The sequence below is a fragment of the Boleophthalmus pectinirostris genome, unplaced genomic scaffold, assembly GCF_026225935.1.
Source record: "Boleophthalmus pectinirostris isolate CB_2022bp ecotype Guang Dong unplaced genomic scaffold, ASM2622593v1 HiC_scaffold_21, whole genome shotgun sequence".
NCBI classification, from domain to species: domain Eukaryota; kingdom Metazoa; phylum Chordata; class Actinopteri; order Gobiiformes; family Gobiidae; genus Boleophthalmus; species Boleophthalmus pectinirostris.
In genome coordinates, this window is record NW_026571175.1 from 18,117,657 (window position 1) to 18,135,838 (window position 18,182).

At 38.2% G+C, this 18,182-nt stretch overlaps 1 protein-coding gene across 1 annotated transcript; it reads left to right on the forward strand.

Annotated features, from left to right (window-relative positions):
* Positions 1-238: 238 nt before the first annotated feature.
* Positions 239-17,073, forward strand: si:ch211-57n23.4 (immunoglobulin superfamily DCC subclass member 3). The gene is made up of 14 exons (XM_055157618.1): positions 239-271; positions 7,546-7,867; positions 7,952-8,096; positions 8,874-9,004; positions 9,093-9,230; positions 9,319-9,477; positions 14,541-14,706; positions 14,821-15,071; positions 15,499-15,663; positions 16,044-16,232; positions 16,329-16,442; positions 16,578-16,692; positions 16,794-16,902; positions 17,014-17,073. Exons 1-14 carry the CDS (start codon positions 239-241, stop codon positions 17,071-17,073), a joined length of 2,097 nt encoding a protein of 698 aa, XP_055013593.1.
* The last annotated feature ends 1,109 nt before the right edge of the window (positions 17,074-18,182 follow it).

The window sequence follows — 18,182 nt, forward strand, 5'->3', positions numbered from 1 at the left end:
ATTGGCAATGATTGGCTGCACGTGCCAGGGTTTAGTGTCGATCCAGATATGAGAGAGTCCTGGATTTTAGCAACAGGGTCTATTCATGCTTACCAGAAGACATTTCAAAACATGCAGAAGATGACTGTAGTTACCGACACTGGGCATGTTATAAAACCATGGATTCAGCAGCAGCGGTTTTCACAACCTGCCAAAGCTTTCCATGAGGGTGACTGATGTGACTCTCGTCGCATCTTCGATGTCACTTACAGGCAGCTGGTTGTACCTGCTGATCTGCTGGACATAAGACGGAACGCACAATGACATCTTTTTTATGTTAGACAAGTTATAATACACAAATTAAAAGGCAGTTTTTAAAAAGAAAAAAGAAAGATTACCGTGACATCTAGGTAAAGATGTGACTGTAATTTTCTCAGTTTTACCAGATTTATTGCCACCAACAGATCCCACCAAAAGCCGCATGTTTCTAAACGTCTTTTGGTTTTGGATGTAAGTGTGAATAGAGTCCTTTCAACAGCCAACCGAAATGAGAGACTTGTGAGGCTCATTCTGCTTTCTGATTGGATAATCACCTTGAGAACCAAAAGACCAAACTGTAACATTACAGTTTCAACCGCTTTGACGCAAAGGTCTCAATTTCTGCACAAATTCCAAAACTTGTCACTCAAGAAGCAATACTCAGTTCATGTTGGCACAATCTATTTTTAAGCCTTAACTCTCATATCAAAATCTATCATACATGATTTACTTGTAAAGTCTCTACTATTAAGTACTTAAAACACAACAAGCAACTGGTTAACCACAGTTGCTATATAGTCCATAGACTAGATTTTTTCATAGACAGACTCAGAAGCACTAGAAACACAAAGTAAAAGACTGTATGTAGTGAAAACCTGTATGAAAACCAATTTTTTTATTTAGACACTTTGAGGTCCAGGTGAGGCACAGTTAAGAAGACACAGTTAAAATTTGGAAATGTTGCCTTTTTTGCTTCCTAAATGATATAATGTTTGTCTGGGAACACAGATAGGCCATGTTTATGAAATTTAAAATCAAAATCTTACACACAGTTCCAGAACACATACATTAGGTACTGCATGACATATTTGCTATTCTGACAACTTTTTTAGCATATACATATTTTTACGCAGTTAGTGTAAAGCTAGTCTGTAAATCAAAAATGTGTATATTTATATTTTTATTATTATTTTTTTTTTCATGTCAGCATTGATATTTTAAAGAAAGCACTTCCAGGCCCAGATTCATATGTGTGAGCCCCAATGTCAGACCACACTAAAGCAGTGCTTCTCTGTAGTCCCTGAGAGCAGGACTAAGACTTCTGAGCTGCACTGTCAAAAGAATGACAAAGCACATGAAAACACATGATCAAAGTCTGTTTGGATGGGAAAAAATGCTTTTGGGAGTTCATCCATCAGTTTTAAATATAAAAATGCATTTTGCTTAGCTGTAATTTTGCTTAGGAAAACTAAAATTCTGTTTAGGATTTTGTGTGAGCTGTTTTGCAAATGTAATTTTTCAAATGAAAAATGTCTCAAAACACTCAAAGATGCCTTGCACAATGGCACTTTTGTCACTTTGGGATTCTGTAAACTGGGTCAGTTTTCCATAGAGAAGTGTGTCAAAGCTCCTGAAAAAAGCTACACATTACCAAATTGGTGACTGGATTTTTCTTTTTTTTTTTTTCATTTGTAATTGCTGGGTGAAAGTGTTAACTTGATAAAGAAGCAGATTACTTTAATTTACCTCCTAAAGGTAACAAGATGGTGTAATCCCCCATTCATCCAGGAGTAGTTCGATGTAAAGTTGAATGTATTGAAGTATTGAAAAGGTTGGAGAAAGGGGTGTGTGCAACTAAGGCAAGGCAAGGCAAGTTTATTTGTATAGCACAATTCATACACAAAGTAATTCAAAGTGCTTTACAGAATAAGAAATATATTAAAATCACAATACAAATAAATCAAAACATAAGTAATCACCATAAAAGTAAAATAAGACATTAAATTAGAGAGAAGAGTGCAGAATGAAAATGGAAAAGCTTTCAATCATATGCACAGCTTAACAGAACTGTTTTGAGTCAGGATTTAAACAGTCAAAGTAGAGGACTGTCTAACATCTTCAGGAACACTATTTAGATGCATGAATCTGAAACACTGACTCCCCGTGTTTAGTCCGGACTCTGGACACCAGTAAGAGGCCGGTCCCTGACATTCTCAGAGTGTGAGATGGTTCATATTGCACTAACATGTCACAGATGTACTTATACACAAGCAGAGCCTCTTTAAAGTTTATTCTCTGAGCCACAGGAAGCCAATGCAGAGACCTGAGCACAGGACTTATGTGCTCATACTTCCTAGTTCAAGTCAGGAGGACCCAAGCTGCAGCGTTCTGGATGTACTGCAGCTGTCTCACAGCTCTTTTGGAGAGGCCAGTGAGCAGGCCATTACAGTAGTCCAACCTACTGGAGACAAATGCATGAATAAGTCTCTCCAAGTTTGCTTTCGATAGTATACCTTTTATTTCTGCTATGTTTTTTAGATGGTACAAGGTTGCAGATGTTATTTAGTTGATGTGACAAGTATCTTTAGATAATTATGTGCTGTGTTTTACAGAGAATGAAGGCAAGGTGTAGTAAGTGGTAAAACTACTAACAGTACGGTTTAGATTGGATTGGATTTTGAGATATTTGAGTGATATTTGTTGTCAGTTATAGGACATATTTGTCATCAGTTATAGGCATAGCAAATCAAAAAAATGTTTAGAAGTGACACAAGACTGTGGAACCATTGCCATCAGCATTAACAGAGTGAGTAAGGCCTAGGCCAATATTGCAGAAACTGACTTGCAGGAAACTGAATGAATCATGAACTTAAAAGAGTAAGTCTACATGCTTTGTTGTTTCCTCTAAACTCAAACACATAGTAATGTTTCTAAAGGTTCATCAAACGGGTAGTGTTTTAGGACTACCTAAGTCATGGTTAATATCTTTTCAACAATGCTCAGTACCTTTTATTAACTGTTCATTTTGTCCATGGAAATGCTTAAAGATTTGTACATGGTGAATGATTTGGATATATCCACAAATAAGTTAGGTATATTTCTTTCTTACACCGTCACAAATCCACACAAAACTTTAGAGGTATTTTACAAAAATATATAATTACAAAAGGTAAACAAAATAAATAAGTGCATGTATAATGCCAGGTTTGTTATATGTTTGTAATTATTTGTGTGATAAAACTTAATGACTTATTATCATTATCTGGACTACACAACCTGTAATGCACCTGCCAAAAAACCTTTTAAAGACAGCAGCAACATTATTAAATCAAAAGGTTAAACTATTTTGAATTGTTAACAATAATACAGTGCTCCTTATTCATACATATTCTCTATCTATCCTTCAGTCACCATATTTCATGATTGTGTTGTTTAAGATGTATTAATAAATCCCAATAGAAAATGAATTATCATTTCATCAGCTGATGACAACGAAGAGCAGGGCATTAGTTTTAATACACTGGTGTGGATTGTAGAACATCACAATCCCAAAACTGATAATAGTCCATGGATGTTCAAGTCAACAGTTATTTTTGTTTTAGTTGATATTAACAGGATTTAATTTGTTTACAAGTTATTAAAGTACAATGATATGGAACAGTGATTAACTGTTGTCAGACTACCTGTGCAGTTGTACAAAAATAATGCACGACAGTTAGCCTAGGAATTCTCACTGACCAAAAAATTATCACCAACTCCTGCTCCATCCAACTGCATCAACTCCTGCTAAAATGGTTGATGCTAAAACACAAGAACATGCAGTGACAGAAGCAAGGACCTGTGAAAACTGTATGTATTTATAAAAACCTTTGTTTACACCCGTGCCTGTGTGTCCACCACCATGGGGCCTTATGTCAGCTAAGGGGGCAGTGTCCAGCTCTGGCCACAGCTGGTCTATCAGTCCGGAGAGTTGGGGGAGGACAGCACCCTTCTGATTAAATGAATATCAATCACGCCTCACAGCCACGGCCAAGCTGCCACCCCTCCACCAAACTCTGTGCTGTGATTGGCTGAGAGGAGACCAACCTGCTAGTGGCCGGTGAAAGCTATCTGTGTCCGTTCTGTGACAACAATGAAGCTGAATAACTAATGATGTGTATCCCAGCAGAGGTGTCCCGCTAGCATCATTCTCAGAGTGGCTTTGGACATGACCAGCAGCCTTCCCTGGCCCCAACGCAGGACCAAGGAATAAAAGAGGAGCAATGCTTTAACAAAAATATTACATTTTTTAGCTTTACCACCAAAGAACTGCTGAAGAATTTTTACTACCATTTTTTGGGTTGGATTAACTTTTTGATTTTGGCGATTTCTTTGAGAAGAAGCTTTAGTTGAAGATTGAAGAGAAGGAACCAAAATGAAACCAAGGCTCTGTGCAACCTACCTAACAGTTTTATACTGTTTAAGTAAGTATTTTATTCATCTATATTATTACCACTTCAAAATTAAAACTTTTTACAATTTAGGCAAAACTTTTACCATGCAATTTACTATAGACCTACTACTTAAACATAATACTTGTCAAGCAGATTTTGTGTCAGCATATTGGTAATTTTTGCACCTATGTCTCTGTCTTTTGGCTTTGTAACATCAACTTTCTTGCCATATGACATCTTTGAAAATGTTTATTTAATATATTTTGTCATGCTACACTGTTCATTGTTCACTGTTTACTATTGTACTAGAGGACTTTTGGCAACTCAGGTTTTAGTTACCATTACATTTACTTGTTAATTATTGATATTTGGTTGCTTCATCACTCACCATTTTCCAAGTTATACATTTTTATTTTGATCCCAAACAACAAGATGGAGCATGACTGTTAAGACAGTTGGTTGTTTGATACTTTTGGTGCTATAATAATAATTTTACAGATGTGTTTTGTACTTAACGGTGATACGTGCATATATATATATATATATATATATATATATATATATATATATATATATATATATATATATATATATATATATATATATATATATATATATATATATATATATATACGTATATATAAATTTGTGAGCTCTTTCTATCCAGTCAAAGCGAACCCCCGTCTTGAGCCCAGAACACAGTGAGAGGCAAGGAGTCAGTGCCCTTTGACCTTTAAAGGGGGTTGGGCTCTGCCTTGGCCTGGTCAGCTGTAGGATGGTGATATGGTGATGGGGGGGGGGCTGAAATTGAAGGACAAAAAAAGACAATAGCTACGTCTCATGTGTGCCCCCTGACCTGACCCTCACACCCTCATCTCCATAACACTACCCCAGTCTGTATTCAGATTGGGGATGTGTTCAAGATGGGTGCTCATGGGCTAATCCTGCTACAGCTGCCCATGGGTGTCCTAATGCATACTGCATACAATGGACACAAGTAAACAGAGCACCCTGTGTGTCCAAATGTCTATGACAGACAACATCTCAATTTTAATACATGTAATAGCAGTTATTCACTATAATATAAATATTATATATAATATTGATTCATATTTGACTCATATTTTTAATTAACACCACAGATGCATACAAAGCTAAGGGTATCTCTGTGTGCACTTAATGATTCATATGGGCTCTCCCTCAGATTTTTATAGAAAATTAGCTGAACCCATTGAACAACTCAGAACTTGGTTAATTACCCTGGTTCACTTTTGATAACTCTGTAACTATTAAACTCTTGTAAAGGACTCTGTTTTTAGATAATTTATGTGTTATGAGCTTATGAGACATTGTGAGATGTGAACTTGAGATATGACCAAGCCATAATCATAGCATGTTTGCATAACTGTTTAAAGTGTTTCTCTCAGTGCAGGAGCCATTCTGGTGAGGAGGGGAGGACTGAGACTCTTAGAGTTTACTACTAATATCTTCTATAGCAGCATGACTAGCCGTGTACAGATTTTATATCTTATACTAATATGAATCCATCAGTATTTCATTGTTATACATATATACATATTTTCAAAACTCTGCACTGACTTCCAGCTGACATTTGGAGACAGATGTGTAAAGGGAAACCATCACAAAGGTGGTCATCATGTTCTCAGACATCTTTTGTTTGTTCATATGTGGGGGTCACAAAGCTGTGAAGTTCAAGTGAAATGGGCCTAAACAATAGCCGTGGGGACATTGGGGGGTGCAGCAGTGACTGGACACAATCTGCCCCCTCCCTCATCTGCACATCCATCCTTTGGCCTGGACTCTCTCATGACCCTGAGGGGCTCAGCATTATGAGGAGGCTGTTGGGTGGGGGTTGCTGGACAACTGGCTTGTTTAAAAAATCTCATTATAGCAGCCTTATATTGAACACACTGAGAGCTGTGCACTTTATCACACCCCATGTAGCTCAAAGCTTGTTGGAACTTGTAGCAAGGATTTCTAATCATCTGGCCTGGAGGTGTTTTGAAGGGTGTTGTAGTTTGTATTGATGCATTGTGATGCCAGCATCAGAAGCAAAACATTGAAACACAGGATTACTAGTAACACAGTAAGGCAGGCTTAAAATCACAATTTGGGACCTGGAAGTATCTCAGTTGTTGATGCAAAATAGTAATTTTAGTTAAACTATTCTACCACTCACATTTGGGACTGCCCAAATATCATCTTCCTAACACAGGAATCAGGACATAAATACCATTCACCGAAGTGAGTGATGTTATTGTTTTATTTTTTTTTAAGAGATCAAAATAATTGCAGGCCAAAATCAAGCTGCTCTGTGGGAAGTGATATAAAAGATGGAGTGAACAATAGAAGCTGACATAGACTCACAACTGAGATGAGATAGGGAGAGCAGATGCAAAAGCTTAAAATGGCATTGACAATGAATCATGCAAGTTCAAGAGCAGGGGTTTTTCACAGCTGTGAGCTAGACAGAGGCATTTGCACCTGATTTGCATCCAGAGACTCCAAAAGGCAAGAGAAAAGCAAAAGAGCACAAGTGTCACAAAGGTCAGGAAGGAGAGGGGACAAGGGTGGCATGGGAAAGTCACCTCTGAAACCAAACTGAAAGGACTGAGGGAGACCAGGGGGTGATGAGGCTCAGGAGGGGGCAGATGGTATCCCTGGACTGGGCTGCTGCAGCATGGGACTTTACTGAGGTTACAGGGGGTGGCATGCAAATAAGGACTCACAATACTATTGTCGTAATCAGCCCCCCTTTCTAAAGAAATGTTTTGAAATTGACCTTCAGCGCTCCACAGTGTTCTCACTTAGCTCAGACCCAGGGTATTGTTGTCAGCCTGTCTACCATGATGCATTCAGCTGACATACCAACAATTTGCATGATATAGTTCAAGTTCACTTTTATCTTTTAAGTATAAATGATTACACAGTAAGTTTTAAAGGAGAAAAGGTTTCTGGAGTTTCCCAGTGGTTCAGTTGAACGACTCCTGGATGAATGAAGGATTACATTGTAATAATAAATTTTATTATTTCAGACCGAGTCACTTGTATCGGTATGTCCCTAATTTTATACTTCTTGTTGTGTGCAGGTGTATGTCTTGCTTCAGAGCTGTCATTCTTATTGGAGCCCAGTGATGTGATAGCAGTGCGAGACCGTCCTCTCCTGTTGGACTGTCGGGTACAAGGAGAGGAGCCCATAATGGTGACGTGGAGGAGGAATAGTGTACCTGTACCCAGCAGTTCACGAGTTCAGGTCCTGGCAAATGGCACATTATGTATCCAGAATTTTCAAAAACGTAAAGAAGGCATTGAATCCGATGTGGGCGAGTATGAGTGTGCTGCCCAAAACAGATATGGCTTGCTGGTCAGTCGCAAAGCCAGAGTCCAAATGGCATGTAAGTACAAATCATAATGATATAAACTATGTAGGTATAACTCAGCTGCATTGCCCTGTTATAATCTCTTTTGTTTATTTTTAGCTCTGCCAAAGTTTCACACTCACCCAGTATCCATGAAGGTGGATGAGGGAGGGGTTGCCCGCTTTCAGTGTCAGATCAACGGGGTACCTGAGGCCAACATTACCTGGGAGAGAGACAGAGTCGCACTTAACACCACGGACAACCGGTAACACACCACGGCACCACCACTACAAAAATATAAATACTTTGGATGATATGTTCAGAATAACTTGTCTCTCTGAAAGTGATTTTGATTATTTCGGTGACAGTATTCAGACAAAATCTTTGCAAACCAAATAGAAATGTGCATAAACGTACTTGTAAATGTTGTGACTGTGGTTCTAGTTGTACAAAACTTGAATGGACTGTAAAATTAAACACTAAAAAGCAGAAATATCACCTTATGTCCTTGGTTAGACAATTACTCTGCAAGATTTTGTTCTTTTTATTATTAATCAGCTTTTTATCCCCATCAATTTCAAGTTTTTACAATAAACTCAGTGCTCAAAGTTTGCATAGCTTCAAACCTTTTTTTATACTTAGTGGCAACTGCTTATATATATCAGTAATATGGTATTGTCATATGTAAAAAAAAAAAGTGGACACTGGAGATTGAATGTAGCTTCAGTGTTCAGTTTATGAAGTTTAAAATTATTTGTTGTCATAGTTTGTCATGTTTTGACAACCCACTTCCTGTAGTTCAAAAACATAAAAACATTATATTGCAGTTACTAAATTGGCTACTATTCATTGTTCAAGTTCATTATATTGGTTAATTACTTTGATATAGATACAATAGTAATTCATAGGTTTAAACTTCCCATTATAGGGTGACATTTTAACCATTCAAAAGATATATTAAGTTTTATTTGAATTTACCATCACTCATAAACCCATTGGTACTTTTAAAAACTCCACTGTATAAACAAAATGTCAATTTCAGGTACACTCTGCTCCCGATGGGTATCCTGCAGGTGACTGGTGTGAGGCAGGCTGATGCTGGAGTGTTTCGATGTGTGGCCACTAACATTGCAAACACCCGCTACAGCCACGATGCTACACTCAATGTCACTGGTAAGAATACACTGAAAAACTGTTACTGTTCTCACACATGCAATGCCATATTTAGTTATATATTACATTCATTTATCTTCTGTTTAAGGTGGAGCTGTAAAAACTTACAAAGAGCCAGTCATCTTGTCAGGGCCCCAAAATCTGACCCTCACTGTCCATCAGACCGCCATCTTGGAGTGCATAGCCACAGGAAACCCGAAGCCCATAGTTTCCTGGAGCAGGCTGGGTACCACTGCAGATTTTTAACTCAGCAAACTAATATGTAACAAATTCCAAGTCTATGTAATAAACATTAACTGTCTTGTGTGCTTCAGATGGACGGTCTATCGGAGTGGAAGGCATACAGGTTCTTGGTACAGGGAACCTCATGATTTCGGACGTGTCGCTGCAGCATTCAGGCGTGTATGTTTGTGCTGCCAACCGCCCTGGCACCAGAATGAGAAGAACTGCACTGGGAAGACTTGTGGTGCAAGGTAATGGTGTACCCAAAAATTCTTTTTAAATGATACACAGTTCTTTCTCCAGTTATGCAAGATGTTTCAAAGCTTGTTTTGTGTATTTTGTTTTCACCCTTGGGTACTTCACAAGTGGTCTTTTAATATGGGCCAAATCCAGTCAGATAATCCACCATTTTACTCAGAAAGCCTCTTACCCAGTTTTATCAGAAATTGCGAATTTAATATTAACAGAAAAAAAAATCCTTCCAATGAAAAATGTTTCTTGATTGAGTGAAACAAGTTGAAGGTGCTACGGAAAATTGACTCTTATGAAGTTTAAGCTATGTTATAATGCTGTTATGTCCTCAAAAACAAGCCTGGAGTTGTGTTTCGTTTCATTCACACATTTAAGTGACCCTTTATTATTAATTTGTCTGCATCTCCAAAGCTCAAACTGCTCTTTCCAACCTTGAGATGTCATGAACCTATAGAAATTCACAACTAATTTTACTTTTTGTTCAGTAGAGATTGGCACATCCAGGGCTGAAATCATCCAAGTGATTTTAATAAAGGTGTATGGATTTTAAAAACACAGTGGAGAATTTCCTGTATTACCACATTATATTACAAGGCACAACAGAGTGTTTTCTGTTTGAGAGAAGAACTCAGGGTGAGTTAAACATGTGTGAAAGAAGCAAAACACAACTTCAAGTATGTATGTGATGAGGAAACAACATTATACAACAACAACGTTATGATCTATTTAAATGATATACTCACTGTGTTTTATCCAGATATGCCAGGCGTTTCAAAGCTGGTTCATCCTCCCTCATGTTGTTTTCACCCTGGGGATTCCAGGAGTGTCCTTTTATATGCCTTAATATTGATATAGCTTTTTTTTCTTTTTTTTTTACCATCAAATACTTTTCTTAAATCGTCCATTAGCAAGTACTGTATGTATATTGTACTTAAATAGTATGGCCTAAATCCAATCAGATAACCCATCATTTTACTCAGAAAGCCTCTTATCCAGTTTTATCAGAAACTGTAAATTTAGCATCAACAGAAAATAATCCTTACAATGAAAAATGTTTTTTTAATAGAGTGATTCAGGTTAAAATATTTCACTAATATTTAGGTCTGTAAAAGTAATTTTGTCCCAAACCAGTAAGCCACTAAAACCTGGCCAATAAAATATCAAATGTATTTAGGTTGACAGTTGTAACAAGTATAATGATATGGAAGTTGGAAATTATTATTTGTGACCTTAACTGTCTGTTTTGGAAATACTGTCCGAAACCCATTCTCATCCTATTCCTTCTTCCTCATTATTTATTAAAGTCAAGGAATATTTGTTATTAACCAATTTAATTGTAATTGTCTGCTATAAAATTTGATTTTTAGTAAAAATCATCTATAAATCTAAACTGAATGTAACCTCCATGGTTTATTGGCCTTAGCGTGGACAGTTGTTCATTACATTCACCACATAACACAACCATATGCAGTCAGCTCAGGGTCAATAGTCAGGCTCCACCTTCTCTCCTCACCTTTGCCCTTGCAGGGTGGGGGTAGCAGCTGGGACCCCTCCCCACTCTAACACCACTCTCAATTTCACTTGCAACAATTAAGCATCGAGCAGAACGGTTTGTGTTTGTATATGGGGGTTGCATGAGGATGGGCTTCACTGTGTGACGTGGGCTCATCCATCAAACACAAGCTATCCATACATTGGGGCTACTCATATTTCTCTCTGTCATTATTTGCCCTTTAATTGGCGATCCAGAGAATCACTCATTATCAGGTTCCCTCCCAGAGTGCTTCACCTTTGATTTTTAGGACCACACTTGGTATTTTGCCATAAAAAATCTCTATTTCAATATCAGAAAAGTTTATTAAGCCACTTCTTTATCTTAACACATGTTTGTATTGGTCTTATACAACAAGAGTTCAATGGTTAGTAAAAAAAAAAAATCACATTTAGTGGTAAAAATATATAGTCTTTGTCGAACAATTACATATGATTATTATGTAGTATATAGATTATATAGCAACATGAAAAAATGTCATTAATGATTTTCATTACATGGGGCAGCACTAGCTCAGTTGGTAGAGCATTCGCCCACTGATCTGAAGGTTGGCGGTTTGATTCCAGCTCTTGACGTAAAACATCACAGGTTGAGCAGTCAGATCCACTGACCCACAGGTTGGCTGGTGTGATTCCAGCTCCCACAGATGAATGCTGTTGTTGTGTCCTTTGGCAAGACACTTAACCCACCTTGCCAGTGTCTTCGTACACTGGTGTGTGAATGGGTGAGTGGTTCCTTGTTGTAAAACGCTTTGAGTGCCTTGAAGGTGGAAAAGTGCTATAGAAAAATGTGACCATTTACATGTAAGACATAATCTCTCTAATTTAAAGAAACTAATGCTTAAAATTGTTCTCAATGTGTCTGAAATTGCTTTGTCACATATTTCCACTATATGCTGTTGTATTTCAGATTCATTAGAGAACAAAATTAGAAATATTTGCAGATAGTATTATACATTATTATTTATATTATTATTTCTTAGTTTAAAATTATACCATAAAATTGTCTCCAGTGTTCTAAAGCAGCATGGACATTCAAGTGGACAAATTGAACATTCAAACTGGAAAGTTGAAGTTACAATTTAATTCAATTTTATGAAAAACAAGATAAAATAGGTTATTATGGTAAGATACTAAGTCAGCTACCATTCAATGAAACAATAACAAAAGAACAATAGGCATGCATTAATCAATTTCACTTGTGTTGCTGGTGATTGGTGTCTTGACTGAATCAATATATACTTCCTTCTGTCAATCCTGAGATTGGTATTGCCTTTGGTGCAATATTGTTAAAGTGTGGGGGTGATCTCAAATATATGCATTTGTTTATTGATCTTTTTCTTCATTATTGGGCTTCAAATAGAACAAAGACGACCTTTAGGGTTTAGGTTCTGGTCAACCACATAATCTTATTTGAGAATTACTAACCTGCCTCTGCATATGTTTCTACTATTGCTACTTTCTTAAAATCTAGAGATATAATTTTAATGCATTTGATGAATACATTCCAACCGTATATTTTTTTCAAGTCTCTAACTATTAACTTTACAAACAATGCCAGCAGTTATTGCTAAGTGCAGTGTGCAAGTCTGTCTTTAGAAACAAGTGAATAAATGGCTTATGTATTGCATTATCTTGGATATGGTGTAATAGATTGATTAGCTTTGAGTTTTAGTATTGCCAGCATTAAGTTGTTAAACTGTTTAACCCAGGGTGACTAAACTATATAATATGAATTTTACTTGAACTACTGAATGATTCATTTTCCCACAGTGTTGGCTTTCCTAGATCCAGCTGCTATATGAAAGATACATATTTTGAACAGACTCTGTTTATAAATGTTGAATTTCGTAATCTTGGGTGAGGGGTGAGAGTGACTTGCAGCCGGCGGTGACACTGACCGTGACAGAAGGAATGGGTGCATGTGTGGGTGCCTCCGTCCCAAGGGTGGGGGTGCTGTTTCTCTCAGGGTTAATTAAGGACGGCTGTGAGATGAATGAGCCCGGGCAGGGGTGTCACCAAATCGGGACGTGCACAAAGAAGGGTCAGGCCTTTGGAGGATGGTCAGTTAAATATGGCAGAACCCCCGTCCCTGCTCCATATGCCTGCTACTCTATACTCTCAGATGAGATGCACAACTTTTATAATGCAGATCCTACTTCCTCATTTCTCACAATTTATATGAAGAGTCTTTCCCACACCCAGAGAATATGTCTGCCTCACTCTGCGGGGAACTGCCTAACCATTCATACATTTTATATGCACTTTAACAATGTGCTGGTTTTAGTTGCTGGCTGTTAAGCTCAGCTAATGGGGATCCTAATAATAAACTAAACTGAACAATGACAAGTCCTGTCTCATAAAGAAGAAAAGGGCACATACATAAGTGTAAGATGTAATATTGCCTAGTAGTAAAGTAATGAAAATGTTTGATTTGAGATGCTGTTTGGAATAAAAACATTTATTAACTTCTGTGATAGGCCTACTTGTCAGGGCTGTTACATTTTACATGTGTCACACAAGTAAAATGCACTATTGAATGCGTTCCCTGAACCATGTGGTTGATATGGTCATTTAAAATGTGTACAGAACATATATAGGAAACAGCTAGTTTTACTTGTGATACAAGCCTATTGTGATCCTTAATATATTATTTAAGTGAATGCAATATTGATTCAAGTGCATGTGGTCAAAACATTGTCAGTTGAAATAGATCTCTGGCTATAGCACAAACAAAAGGCCGTAACAACATTAGACCTGAGTGAAATTCAAGGTCAACTGAATCACAGATCGATACTGAGTATGGATCTGCACAGGGACAATCAGCTAAGGACACTTGACACGTCCAGCAGCAGGACAGCTGAGCAGCTGTAGGGGTGGACAGCCACACACCAGAGACATAATGAGCACAAAGCGATGTTAACACAACCATAAACCTTCAACTTTAAAACCTGGGGACTGAATTTGTGAAATCAAAGCCGCTCTACTTAATCTACTATTTGATTTTCCCCACCAGTTGTGGCTATCAGCAGGGACACTGAAATACCATTTATTCTGCAATATTTGCTGTGTCCATAAGCTCCTTACGCGGGTCCATGCTTAGCATCTCATTGATCTATTGACCCTAACCCCCAGCATGACCCTGCACCCCCAACCATCTCCCCACAAGAGGGTGGTGGCAACAAAATGGCCATTTCAATAAGAACACATCCATCACAGTAGCCATGGATTATTCTGGTTTTAAGCGTCTCTTTTGTTGGATGTGCTACAAGAATGAAGGAAAGAAACATGCAGTTTTGTTCATTTATAAAATACAATATTTTCAGAAATGCACCTGGGATTATTAAAGTTAATATTTTATTTATTATGTCCTGTAAAATGAGATTGATAAAACAATATACATATATATTATGCCAGAGCTTATTACATTTTAAATGTATGTAATGCTAAATGTGAACCTGTCTTCACATGATTTAAACAAATGTTTCTAAAAATGTGTGTCCATATTCAGCTCCTCCAGAATTCCTGCAATGGCCGCAGTCTGTGTCCAAACCTGCAGGGGGCAGTGCTGTGTTCACATGTGTGGCTCAGGGTGTCCCAGAGCCTCACCTCATATGGCTGAAGAATGGCAAAGTGCTTGTGCCTGGAAATAATGTTAAACTGACAAACAACAACAGGTAAGAGTTCATGCAGTTGTTCTTATTTTAGAAAAAGGTTCTAGAGTGGCAGGGTGCATTGTAATTTATTTTACCTGAATATATTCTAACGTGACTTGTGTTGTGCTCTTGCAGTACTTTGGCATTGACCCGTATCAGCTCTGAAGATGAAGCCATTTACCAGTGCATTGCAGAGAACAGCGCAGGCACCAACCAGGCCAGTGCTCGTCTGGCTGTAGCTCAGGCGAAAGATCTCCCGGCTGCCCCACAGAGCCTCACTGCTAGTGTCCTCTCCAGCAACACTGTCCAGCTCACATGGAACCAGCCTCCAGCTTCCATCACTGACGCCATCATCGGCTATGTCTTGCACATCCGCAAGATGGGAGGTAAGCTATCATCTGGACAGAAAACAGTAGTACAAGGTAGGGTTAGTCACATTTTTAAGTGTGATATATTGCAATAGAAAGTATCACGATAAGTAAATAGTATAAATGATAATACTGAAACCACTGATTTCTATAGATTGATCTCAGTAAACTGTTTTATGAATGTATAATATTGAAACACAAGTTTCACAATGTACTAACTAATGAATCATAGAAGTTACATAATGTTGACCCTCTATAGCTCAAAGTGTATTGTACTACAAAAAAAATAACACATATGTCCACACTAGTGCAAAGAAAAGGCACACAGTAAAGCTGAAAAATATTATTCCCTGTTGCATTTATTAAACCAACTCAGTATATTAAAAAATTGGGACAGCTCAAGATATGGAGTGATGTTATATAATTTATGTCCTTTGTTCAATAGAACCAGACAGCATGGAGCTTCAGGAGGCCATAAGCAAAGGCAACTTTCAACATGACCTGACCAACCTGGAGCCAGCTACCACCTACTCCATCTACTTGAAGGCCTACTCTCCTATGGGAGCCAGTGACCAGTCCAACACAGTTGTGGCTACTACACTAGGAGGAGGTTAGAAAGTGTTTTTTGTATCTGAGTCTTATACTGGGCTGCACAGACACTAGTGACCATGCATGTACTAGTTATTGGTGTGATTCTTTTGTGTATGTAGAGAAATGCAATGGAGGTTGTATGTCAGAGTAACTTATTTTGACTCATAGGTGTAAGATAGGTTTTTGCAAGTCTCTACCAGTAATAAGGAAATAACTAAGCAGAAGTTATGTCCTCTTGCTGTGTATTGCAACACTGGAACTAACTTTTTTGTTAGTCATGGGTGTAAAATGGAGCTCATTATCTTAACTTTCTTTTTTTCCACTGAATTTCTTTCCAATTTCTTACAAAAATCTTATGTATTATCATCATAATGTCCTATATTTATCTTATGTGTCCAGTACCCAGCGCCCCCACTTACTTCACCAAGGTGGTAAACTCTACTGCTGTGCAAGTGCTGTGGCAGCTCCCTTCTAAACCAGGCAAGATTGAGGGTTTCCGGCTGTACTACCGCAGGGTCCCCAGTGCTGATTTCCAGGGGCCCATTCAAACAGCCTTCCATGTTAATGCTTTTACCATCACCAACCTGGGTGAGTCTGCAAACAGCAATTATAGTGTTATAGTTGCTTGTATAGTACGTATGTACATAATCAAATTCAATAATTTTATCTTTGACCCTCATGTAGAACGAGAAGCAGTGTATGAGATAAAGCTGGTTGCCTACAACGGGAATGGAGAGAGTGACTGCTCCAAAAGACTGGTTTCACTGGCAGAGGAAGGACCCAGTGCAAAAACCACTGGTGAGTAGAGTACATGTGGTATACTTGGAAATATTGTCATTTTTATTTATAGCTGCTAATAAAATATTGAGTATGTTTTTGTACGTTGTTAGATTTTGTGCTTGTTGTGTTTAAATGTGTTGTTGTCTGTCATAGGATGTCAGTGTCGTGAGGGAGATGCCTCTCTGGGCAGTGTTGTCATTGGTATTCACATTGGCACCGCCTGCATTATCTTCTGTGTTCTCTTCCTCATGTTTGGATATCGCCACAGGTATCCACATTTATCAAAGTCATATTATGTCTATGTAAATGTTATGTATTTCTTTGATTAAAAATTAGAATCTGTACTCATACTTAAAACCATTTTTCCAGTCTGTTTTGCAATAAAGGAACCCAAGACAGCTGGTCTGTTCCCCGAGAAAATGGCAATGGCATTCCCAAAGATCGAGCTAATTTATCAAAAGTGGAGTCACAACCTCAGGTACTTAATTCATAATTTAGTAATATTAAACAGTTGCATTAAGGTGTACAGTTGATTTTTCTTCAATCAGCTTCCTCATAATGTGTACATTTGTTACTATCTTTTCAGCAGGTGGCACAATGTCAGGTGGTCATAGAGCGAAACACAGCAGGTTTGCCTGGTACTGGCTAACACTGATCAGTAATATAGTCCCTCCATACCCTCATACCTTACTTTCCCTTCAACTGATACCAATGACCCCACAGTAAACTTAAGCTCTGAGCTCTGAGAGTATTCTTCCCAGCTCATGCTGCTAACTTCAACTCTCAAAGCAGAATAGTTACTTCTGCATTCAGCTTTACCCCTCAGTCTCTTGCTACTCCTCTCCCTCCAGCCAGTCCTACCTCAAACCAAAGTGAATGCCTCTATTGCCTGTGCACATGCAGATGTGCATGTTATAACGCCTTTAAACCTACTACAAAGCTGTCAAAGTTGTGCTTTGTGTGCACCAAATATTCTAGTGTCACTTTCCTCTGGTGTCTGCGCCTAACCAAAATAATATTTTTATTGTGATTCCTCCAGACAGAGTGACATGTGAAATGTGTGCTATATTTAAAATGATGCCAAATAACCTCACTTGATGTGGACTTTATAATGCTTTGCCGTGCATTATGTTGAAATAGCCTTCAATGTCTGCAATAAGAAAGGGAATAGTACATAGTGGCCTTTGCTCTTGGAGATGGCGGCCTTTTGCCATATAAACCATTTAAAGCCATATTTCTACTTCCTCACCTAACTGCTGCTCATCTCCAAAGAACGCTACCTCAGTTTGAAAAGCCATACTTTTTTGCTGCTTGTTCTTGACCTACCTCAACCAAAAATACCACAGGCTATCACTGATTAGTGCCAGTGCCAGTGCAATGTCTGCCAATAACACCTGTCTGTTTGCTCTCTGATGACCACCCCTGAGAAGATTCCACTGTCTCACTGCGCTGCACTGGAACCAAATGAGTCTACCTCCTCCCTGAGCACTTGCGCTTAAGGGAAACTTTTACCTACTCTACAAATGTGTGGTCCCTCCATCACACACCTGAAACCCTATATTTGCAGAAGAAGTATGCGATGGCCATATATGGACCTATGTGTGCTTCCTGTGTATTTGAAGCCATTGACGTTGGGTTCTAACGCCTGACAACACAAAACCTACAAATAAGCCAAACCTTTATTCTTCTTCTGGACCAACAAGCCATATTAACTCCATACGTGCCAAGTGTGAGTTGGCAGATTAAAGTGAAGGAAGA

Excerpts from the sequence above, each read along its gene's own strand:
- si:ch211-57n23.4 (XM_055157618.1), top strand. The coding sequence starts at position 239 with ATGTCACTTACAGGCAGCTGGTTGTACCTGCTG. Across the intron at positions 7,868-7,951 it reads AGCCAGAGTCCAAATGGCAT|CTCTGCCAAAGTTTCACACT; the intron begins GTAAGTACAAAT and ends GTTTATTTTTAG. Across the intron at positions 9,478-14,540 it reads GGGAAGACTTGTGGTGCAAG|CTCCTCCAGAATTCCTGCAA; the intron begins GTAATGGTGTAC and ends GTCCATATTCAG.